Raw genomic sequence first — 11392 nt, forward strand, 5'->3', positions numbered from 1 at the left:
CCTGTCTCTAAATGTATTGAAATTCTCGAAGTTTCGCATAACAATACCAGCAGTTTGACCTCTCACGTTAGACCACTTGCTAAAACTGATTTAAAGAAACTTGGATTATTGTACAGAATCCGTAACTTATTTCGTGGCGAGCAGTTAGCTATAATTTACAAGTGTCATGTGTAACTTCATCCTGAATATTCTCACCCTTGTGGGGAGGATGTGGAGAGGTTGCACTAATGGAATAATGAATAACCCTACAATTACAAATGAACTACTTTCCCTACAAGTAAGACAGAATGTTACCTCCCTTGCATTATTTTGCAGAAATGTTTATGGCATAAGCTCTTATCTTGGAAAGAACATATTACATCTCTTGTAAAGTCAGCTTCCAAGAGATTAGGTGTGCTAAGCCGACTCTGTACCTTCTTTACCCCTGCACAGTGGTTGACTTTATACACGGGTTTCATTCGCCCCTGTGTTGAGTACAACTCTCATGTGTGGGGAGGCTCCCCACATACAGCTCTTCTCAATAGGGTGGAGTCAAAGGCTTTTCATCTCATTAACTCTCCTCCTCTTACTGGCTCCCTTCAACCTCTGTCTTCTTGCCTCTACATCTCTTTTTCGCCTCTTTATCTCTTTTCTATCGCTACGTCCATGGTCACTGCTCCTCTGAGCTGTCTGCTTGCATCCCTCCACCTCTATGACGGATGCATAGCACCTATCTAGCAAAAAATTCTCATTCCTTTTCGTCCAGCTCTCTAATGCAAGAGTTAACCGTTACTCCCAGTCCTTCATTTATGCAACAGGTCAACTCTGGAACTGTCTCCCTCTGTCTGTATTTCCTACTTCCTATGATCTCCAGTCTTTCAAACGCAATGTGTCCAGGTATCTCGAAATGAATGGATCTTGAATTTGGATCACATTTGTATTATTTCTGTTTTTTCTTGGAAGGAATTGTTGCAGGCTCCTAGACTTTGGTTCCTTCTTACTCGCATAAAAAAAAAAAAAAAACAGTTGCATCTGTTGTACCACCTCTCCACACCTTTCCCCGTGCTACACGAGCATCTGATGGTGCTCATGGCGACTGTCACACCGCCATATTGCAGAATTTCTACCTAACAGAACTCCTTTACTCCCTAAACTGTTTCTCTGGAACTCACTTCCTATGAGTAGTTATCCTCCAGACTTCAATATACAGTACAGCAGTTCAAGTCCAACTGTTACAGATTACTGATGAATGACGGACACCTGCAATCTGGTGTATAGACTGCTTTTTTATGTAATTAGTTATCGTTCCTCAGTTCATCTGCTGTAAAAAGAAAAAAAAATCACTAGCCATGCTTTTGCCTCTGATGCTGGAATGTTTCTCTTGGTTCTGAGTGAGGGAGCCACTCCATCGCCACAGAGCTGCACACTTTAACAACAATAGAGTAATGATAACTTCAGTGCAAGTGAGGCAGTCTTATACATAGTGTCCAGCTGATAATGAGGGGAGACCAATGTAAGATCAATAACAAGAGTACCAGTTTGTACATAAAAATTGGTCGGATTGACTGTAGTTGGAAGAAACAAGGTCCAAATCCTCAAAGATGCCAGATCACGAAGCGAGTTACCCAATCACCCCATACAGCATGATGCCCACTTAGGTCACCAGAAAGAACAACTAGAGGCCACCCCAAGGGGGGAATCACACCAGCCGTGAGCAGATACATATTTAGCGCGGCTCAAAATGACCTTGACCTTGACCTAGTTTTACCAATTTCGAACTCGTAGGAGATTTTCATCCCTACTATAGTCGTTTTTTTTTTTTTTTCATTTGACATAAATGTAGGCAATTGACATGCCCGCCAGAGTTAGCTATCATAAAAATCACCACTCGCCTTCGGACAGTGCTGCCATCAACACCTCTCTACACCGTACTCAATTCTATATGATCCTTGCTGATTTCGGTATTATTTTGCGTAAACACATAATTTTCACATATGTGCTGTCACTGTCACCTAGTCAAAATAGTACGGTAAATATGCGCGGATTCTTGATCTCATTTAATATTTCAAAAGGATAACATATCCTGACATTCCACTCCAGCTCACAGCATTGTTTCCTCGGTGAGTGCAGCTAATGCTACAAGCATGCCTGGAGAATCACTGAACAACAAACAGTAACAAAAAAAAAAAAAAAGTTGAAGTATGACTAATAAATGCATCCCCCGTCACATCGTGGTGGATACTGAGTGAACCAACGGGCAACGGTTAAAATTTTCACGATCTACTGGGCACGGAGTTGCCACATATTATAATACTGGCATATTAAAAATTAGCTGGGGGCTTTTAAAGCAATCATAAAACAACAGTTACTAATGAAACATATACGGTACACTCTTACGGTTGTGAGGGGAGGGAGGGGTTTTGGGAGAGAATGGTAGGAGTGGAGGTTGGAAGAGGAAGTGGAAAGGTGGGAGGCAGGGAGTTAGGTGTCGCTCGTTTCACGCCAATAGTGGGATACGATATATTTCAAAATATTGCACAGGCGGTAACTTTGGCGGTCAGTTTTCCTTTTGTTTGTATTTTTTCCCTGATTAACATATTTTGAAGTATTTTTTAAATTCTTATTTTCATTGTATAATGCAGATAGGAATAAACTTCTTCACGTTAGCTCAATGTATTTACCATTGATTCAAAATCCATCGTCACCTCAGTCATAAAATCAGACACTAGAAATGCTGATATTTATTCACGTTAGTTCATTGTATTTACCTCTGTTAATATGAAACGAAATCCATAGTCATCTCAGTCATGAAAGATGATACAGTAAGCGCCTCTGGATGACAGAAAAAGCAAGTCTCGTCGCGGAGATGTTTATGCACCTAATTTTTTAAATCGTTTTTCTTTGCATTTAAGCTTGATAAACATTTTTTTTTTTTTTTTTGTCTAGATTGCTCCTACACTTATTCATAATCATCATGAGAGAGTGAAAATGCTTGGAATGTGCTTGTGCTTGGAAGGATTTGTAGGGATATAAAGAGATTATGTATTTCCTTCCCAGCTCAGGTGGTTGACGACGATTGCCGACATTTACGTCAGCTGGAAAAAAACCGACTATACACACCTGTAAAATTTAGTGATGATATCTGGAGTGGTTGCGAAGTTATCCTGGTAACAGACACAGAGACTTTGACCTAATTACACCAATTTCGAACTCGTAGGAGATTTTCATCCCTACTACACACCTGTATAATTTCGTGATGATAACTTGAGCGGTTGTGAAGTTATCGTGCTAACAGACACACAGACAGACAGACGAACAGAAAACAATAATCGTAGGAGATTTCATCCCTACTACACACCTGTAAAACTTTGTGATAATATCTGGAGTGGTTGCAAAGTTTTCATGCTAAAGAACACGCAGACACATACACACAGACAGATACACAGATAGACAAACTGAAAACAATACCAACTTCGCTATCGTGGCTGGGAAGAAAAAAAAAAAAAAAGCCTAGGAAGTTGATGAATAAGGTTGGCAAGATCAACGTGTGAGACAGGCATAGAATGTGTTGCACCTCTCCAGGTGCAACCGAGTAGTCACTGCCTGAACACGGGACTGAAGAGAAAAAGACATGAGTGGAATATCTGTATGGCACAGAATTGCACAGCATCCTCGAGAATTACAATTCACGAGATGTGGAATGTGGAAAATTGTATATCCTCTTGGAGCAGGAAGAGGCCTGTCTCCGACCATATAATTATCTTGAAGGTAAACACAGAGGGGAAGAAATCAGACAGAAGCAGGATATGTTCCTCCTCATTAGTTCTGACACCACTACAGTTCCACTGCAGAGCAGCATTTACAAGACAAGGCATTGGTTGGTTACCCAAATGCTTTAGTGGGGGGGATACTTGATCCACTTGGAGGAGGATCATTGGATGGAGGCCATACAAGTTGTTTAACCCGCGCCGTCCCGGCGACGTGAATTAACGTCCGCACATGATGTGCACTCATGTCCCGGCGACGTGAATTAACGCGGCAACATTGCAAGTTGCATAATTTTCACATTTTTCAAAACTCGCGCCTGATTTCTGTTTCGCCCGCCTACGCAAGCCTCACCTACTCCCCGCCAGGCGGATAATCCCCTAGACCCAGATTAACCTCACCAGACCCCTTGATCCTCCACTTACCTCCCAGCAGTCACCCAGGTCAGATATGGTGCGTTGTAGGCTGTCAGAGGAGGAGATACAAGTCACCCTGGATACCTTTACAGGGGATAGTGATTCCCCAATGGATGATGACACCCTCGATGTCGATTATGTGCAGCCTGAGGAGGTAACCAGCAGCAGTGATGAGGAGGTCCCTTCCCCAAGGAAAGTTAAATATATTACATATAGGAGGGCAGGGGACGGCCAGCCTGCACCACGTGCTGCATCTAGGCAGCAACACCTACCATCAGATGAGGACGAGGACGAGGAAGCCGTACATGGTGGTGTATTTTCCTGGCTGGGGAAGGAAAAGATATCGCCACGTGGGACTGGGACAGACGGCACATCGCGACTGTTCCACAGGTATGTTCCTTTTATGTGTTCTGTGGTAGGAAGTAGTGGTGTGGGGATGGTTAGGGCAGCAGAAAGTGAAAGTGTTGGGGTGGGAGAGCTCAGACAGATTCATGAAAGCGAGAGTGGTGTGGGGGAGGCAACACATCAACGTGGTGTTCATGTTAGGCGTAGTGTGAGTTAGCAGAAGGTGAAAGCACTTGTCTAACATGTAAAGGGGTAATATGTTATATTCGAAGTATTATAAAAGGTGAATAATTAGATTTTGAGTTGAAAAAATAATGACGGTACCTGAAGTCACGTTGTAATGCTATTGCTATGCTCATTCTTTTCGTAAAGCATGTATATCTATAAAAGCAATTGTATAGTTACTGTAAAGTTAGTATGTAAGTTGAAAAATAGTCTAAGTTGAAAGTCATACGACATACATTCAGTAAGTAAATAAGCGCTAGGAAGAATTCTGTTCACGGTGTAAGATGAGTGGAAAATTCCCCAGTGGCTCCTAATTTAGCCACCAATTATGGGATAAGCTGTCTCCCAGTTGACCACCATCCCACCTCGCTCTCTCTCTCTCTCTCTCTCTCTCTCTCTCTCTCTCTCTATATATATATATATATATATATATATATATATATATATATATATATATATATATATATATATATATAACATGTAGAGGGGTAATATGTTATATTGGAAGTATTATAAAAGGTGAATAATTAGATTTCGAGTGACCTGAATTCACGTGGTTACGCTATTGCTATGCTCATTCTTTTCGTAAAGCATGTACATCTATAAAAGCAATTGTATAACATGTAAAGGGGTAATAAGTTATAATGGAAGTATTATAAAAGGTGACCTGAACTCACCTGGTTACGCTATTGCTATGCTCATTCTTTTCGTAAAGCATGTACATCTATAAAAGCAATTGTATAGTCACTGTAAAGTTAGTATGTAAGTTGAAAAATAGTCTAAGTTGAAAGTCACAGAACATAGTCAGTAGGTAAATAAGCGCTAGGAAGAATTTTGTTCACGGTGTAAGAGGAGTGGGAAATTCCCCAAGGGCTCTAAATTTAGCCACCAATTATGGGATAAGCTGTCTCCCAGTGTACCACCATCCCACCTCACTCTCTCTCTCTCTCTCTCTCTCTCTCTCTCTCTATATATATATATATATATATATATATATATATATATATATATATATATATATATATATATATATATATATATATATATATATATAGATATATATATATTAGGATAAGGCTTACTGTAAATCGTGTACTACTGTGAACGCAAATGTCTAACATGGAAAAGGCCAGAATGTAATGTGAGAAGTACTATAAAGGGGGAGAAAATAAATTCAGAGGTGAAAAAATAATGACATGATTTACCTACGTAAATTAGCGCTACTTCTATGCTAATTCTTTTCATAAAGCATGTATTTCTGTAAAAGCAATTGTCTAACACGTAAATGGGTAATATGTTATGTTATAAGTAATCAAAAAGGTGAAAAAATAAAATCTGAGTTGAAAAAAGCATGAAAGACCAAGTTGTCACTTGGTAAATAAGCGCTATTCTTATGCTAATTCTTTTCGTACAGCAAGTACATCTATAAAACTAATTGTATAACATGTAAGTGGGTTATATATTATAAGTAATCTAAAAGGTGAAAAAATAGAATCTGAGTTGAAAAAACATGACATAAAATGATCTATCTATCTATCTATCTATTGCCAGACGCCTCAATCCCGTTTGGGGTGGCCACAAACAAATCGCCTCCAAGTCACCCTGTCCCCTGCCATTTCACTGCCCTGCTCCCAACTCACACCCCCCTCTCTCATATACCTCTCCACCCCATCCCTCCATCTCATCTTCGGTCTCCCCCTCCCTCTTCCACCCTCCACCTCACTCACATACACTCTCTTCGTCAATCTTTCACCCTCCATCCTCTCCACATGTCCAAACCACCTCAGTGTGTTCCTCACAACGCTTCCTATCACATCCACATCCACACCACAACGCTCCTTTATGTCCTCATTCGTCAGCCTGTCTCTCCACGTGACTCCACAGGCTCCTCTTAAATAACTCATTTCCACTGCTCTCACTCTTGACTTGTGTCCTTCGAACAATGTCCAAGCTTCACTTCCGTACGTTAGAGTTGGTATCACAATACTGTCATGTAGTAACTTTTCTACTTCCATGATCTCACTTGGTAAATAAGAGCTACTTTTATGCTAATTGTTGTCATAATGCCTCAAAATATGTACAAACAATTATGTAAAGTTGAAAAAGGTATGATGTAATTGTGGAAGTAATATGGAACATGAAAAAATACAATAGCTGATGAAATAACGATGTTTGCTACCATCGGTGACATAATCGACCGATTTCGCTAGGGTCACACAATGGTACATACCTTATTTCTCATTTTTTTCTGTATAAAACCCAATATACTTGTGGTATACATATTTCCAACATATGAATACATGATAATAAACGTATACTGCATCAGTTCAGAGTACCCGTGCCACCATAGAAAACGTACGGCGAAAAGACTACTCATAGAGCATGGCAGTACCTGTCAAACTTACGTGCTCCAGGTAAGCCATTTCTGGACCCAAGGGACACCTTTCTTCGTGATTTTCCTTAGTTTCTGACCAAAAGCGAATGTTTGAGCAAAAAAAAAAAATGGTCCAAAAAAGCCGGGACTGGGGCGGACCAAAGCTCAGAAAACGTCGGGATTGGGCGGGTTAATAGTACAGTTCTGTTTATCGGATCATACTGGACCACTGTTAGGGGTAATGGTAGAAGGTGTGATGACCCCCACACCAGTGATCACCATCTCATACATGGCAGAGAAACCTTCAGAAGCAGTGTTATGCTCCCTCTGGCTGGCTGCCCTGGCAGAGAGTTACTCGGGGGATCCTCTTCAGTGAATGACTCTGAGAACCTTCTTCCACGTTGTGGTGCAACATAAGAACCAGTTTGGGCAGCAGGTAAAGGAATATTTGATCTGTATGGATTACTAGATTTGGCAATTGCACCCAGTAACTTGTCACTTCCTGGTGCCATATGATGGACAGAAGTTGATTCAGTCTCTGGAGAAGACTTTTTGTTAGATGACTGTGATGACTTATGTAAACTACCGCAAGCAGATCAAGCAACAACAATGACAGGGCAGGACATAGCAGAAGTTGAACTAGAAACAGAAGACAGGGGAGCAACACGTTCAGCAACCGAGGAAGTGGACGCAATGTTGGACACCACCACTGGGGACGACTCTGATGTCCTTGTAGCAGGAACAATTGGAGGACTCAGCTTTACCAGTATTCCTGCATAAGTAATCACCTGGCATGGGGACATTGACAGGACCCTCGTATTAGCCTCTGTAAATGGAATATTCTCCCAGGAGCGAAGGGAGAGTCGTCCTTCTCAAAATCGCACCTATCACAAACCATAGAAAAACAGGATGAGACTCACTACTGAACACAGGACGGAGGGGCGGAACACCTGGGATCCTCATGGACACCTTCACACGTGACACAGATTTCATTAGCAAGGCACCTGATTCTGAGAAGCATGAGGGTGACAAGACACAGCAAGACTATCAGCCTTGGAAATGGCCTGAAGGCTTTCATTCTGGGTTGCATTGTTAACCTCGACCAGATAACTGTCATCAGCCTGAAGGACAGCCTTAGGAGTTGCAGCACATGTCCGAACAAGAGCACAATGTATATGGAAAATATTTCGCTGACACAGATACTGGTCAGCAGTACACCAGATAACATAAAACACTACTGAGGACTGAGTAGGGCTCCAGCCACGCCAAAGGACAGCAACCGAACAATGGTTTACAGGCAGCCAGAGCTCCAACGTGGCCAACAGGGAGGAGCCAAGTGAAGATCTGGGAACATCATAACCGAGGAAGTTGTCATCTGCGTCAGGTTATCAGTGGGCCAGCAGATGGGGATTCAAAACTACTATTATAGAGCTACACAAGGAACTGATGTGGAATTTGTAAAAATAATGTCAGGAACTGTTCATGGGATAGTGCTCTCAACCATCGACACCATTGATGGCTGACTCCCACATGTCTATGCCCTACTCTTTGGTATTAGAACAATTACAAAGGCACAGGTATCAGCCAGACCGGCTGTTGGGACAAGAACATACAAAAATGCTATCATCCCCTCCGATTTGTGGTGAAAGGCGTTGATCTGTTCACCAGGAGTCCTATCTCAGGAAAGGACCCCCCACCCTCCTCGAAACCAAGGGGCTATTCCCTGGAGATGATTATGCCTTTGGGGCTGCAATAAAGCAACGTTTATCACAGTCTCTTTGGTCCAAACATCCTCCAGTGTCGAACCCACCATAGCCTCCACAGGTAGTCTCGAACATCAGCCCCATCCCAGCCATGACACGTTTTTCCCACAGCAGGAAATTTTGACAACAGTGGAAATATCCACACACTTCATGCCAAAGATATTATAGTGGCAAAAAAGGAAGGAGAGCTAAAGGAATCAAGAGAACAGTTTCTTCCAAAACTCATCAGTCTGGGGGCATGGAAACAAAACCAAACAGAGAGAGTATCATGGCCCAGCTGCCAACCCCTAAGCCCCCTCCTCCCCTCCACTATGGCAAAGGGTCAACATGTGGGGTGATGTAAAAGCTACAGTATGATCAGGACAATCAGCAGCTCTTTCTAACAGCCCATGATCTCTATAAAATCTAGAACTTTGTCTTCGTCCTCATAGAATTTCTTGATAAACATTGAATAATTTTAACAACAGCCACCACAAGCGCAAGCTTTTTTTATTATTATTTTTTTTTTTTCAGATCCGTGGGAGAACGAGGATAATTATGAAGATGTCACGTTGCCCCCTATCCCATGGAAACGATGTCAGTGGCTCCGACTGATAATGTGACTACATATTTCATATTCATATGACTGCGCACCTCTCCAGTTGCTACAGAGTGATTGGGCAACCCATCCTCAGTTCCTCCTTTCCTCTGTGCACCTGCCTGGTCCAGCAGTTGCACCTGTGTGTCCCCTCCTGCACTCAAGACTCAAAGCCTGTAGGCTATTAATGTAGTACATAATTGCTAAGTTGAGGTTTATTTGCAAGTATTATTCATACGGAAGAAAAGTTATTAAATTAAAGGAAATCCAAATAATCCATGGCTGTACAAGCACAAGCTGACGGAAGCCTTTGTCCCGTGAATAAAGATCATTAGCAGAGGTATAAATTGTTCTTGATTTTGACCTGAAATATCCTGGAATTGTAAACTTACCATAATCATTTGAACTCACAGTGATGAATTTAATCATATACTTTCGCCGTAAAAGAAAAATTAACATGTGACCAAGAAAAAGTTCAACGAAAAAGAATAGCCAGGTGACAGTAGCACAGAACCAGTTCTGACTTGTAAATAAGAAAAGGCTGAATATTCATCCAGACGAAACTGGTATACAAATCATTGATATGAGCTTCTTGTAACATGAATCGTGAGGACATTCATCACATATCGGCGTTGGAGTAGATGTAAAGACCCACAATGGACTTATGTTCGATGGACTTGCTCTCCTGATGTACTGCATCAGTGCAAGTACTGGGAAAACAGACTAACAGACCAGACTCCGTGCAGATACAAAGTGTAATAAGCTACCAGTAAATACCTCCCAAAATTTCACAAATCCTCGGGAAAAATGGAATCAGCAGCTGTTATTATAATTTAGGGAAACTGCTTTGTGGAAAAAAAAAAAAAAAAAAAAGAAAGCTATGGCAGAAATTATTTATTAGAGATGGAGACGCAGCTGCCCAAAAAACTGCAATAGGTATGTTTAATGGAAGTACACCAAACTGAAATGACCATTTGGTTGTGAAACGGGAATGTATAAATTATGTGGCCAACGTCTTGGGGAAGGCTTTAGAGCTGGGAAGAAACTCATTAGACTGAAAGTGACCAAGTACCTGAAGTAGAAAGTCCCACTGGCGGTTTTCGAAAACAACAAAGAATATTATTACTAAAACAACAAGGTTATTATGGGGCCACAGTATAGCGATATGTCAATACAAATGTATCCAGAGAAGACTGATGGAGGTAGTTTTGGACAAAAAAGATCAGCTTCATTGACACAGATGATCACCTCAAGCAGAATGGTTTTTATCGACCATAACCTGGAGGTGATGACCCTAAACCCACTGATGGTGTACTGGTGATTCTATAACAACCAGCTAGCAGCAGACAAACAGCACCGTTCCACAAATTGATGAAGATGGACCTGCATAGTCTCAAGCCTAAGCAGTAAAAAGAATAATCTCTTGTGTGCATCTAACTAAGAAATATTTACTGTAAAGGCGCAGGAAGAGAACGACAAAACGCGTCTATAAACCCCTCCACCCAGAAATGTGATGGAAGAGTCTGAAGGCAAAATTCGCTATCATAGCAAAAGTCACTTGTGGTGCTACTTGGCTACCGTGGAAAATAATGCTAGATATACAGGAAAACTCACAAAATCGCATAAATAGAAAAGGAAACCGACATGCAAGGAATATAAACATCTTCAAAAATATTTGTTTTGAGAGAGGGAGGGGGAGGATGAAAACAAATGTCCATGTGCCATTATATAAAAGACTAAAGAAATCGAGGAAAAGGTGAAAATGTCCCGTACGTGTGGATGATCTAAGAAATATTTGCACAGGCTCATACACGTGTACTGTTGTCTTGGTTAGTTGTAAAAAAATAATGCCACATTTTCTTTACTTAAAAAGACCAAAGACAGTGGTATTTTGCTGTCATTTCTAAGACGGTATTCTGAGGAGAAGGCAGCCAATTAGAGTTTGCTC

General features: G+C 41.3%; 1 protein-coding gene across 1 annotated transcript in view; it reads left to right on the forward strand.

Annotated features, from left to right (window-relative positions):
• Nucleotides 1–8123: 8123 nt before the first annotated feature.
• Nucleotides 8124–11392, forward strand: part of LOC145396997 (uncharacterized) — a 26014-nt gene continuing 22745 nt past the window's right edge. Inside the window, exon 1 of the mRNA XM_080270221.1 lies at nt 8124–8309. Coding sequence (XP_080126347.1) covers nt 8124–8309 — 186 coding nt within the window. The remainder of the gene's footprint in view (nt 8310–11392) is intronic.

Source organism: Coenobita brevimanus, chromosome 40, assembly GCF_032717465.1.
Source record: "Coenobita brevimanus isolate Jiangsu-jjx chromosome 40, ASM3271746v2, whole genome shotgun sequence".
Taxonomy (NCBI): domain Eukaryota; kingdom Metazoa; phylum Arthropoda; class Malacostraca; order Decapoda; family Coenobitidae; genus Coenobita; species Coenobita brevimanus.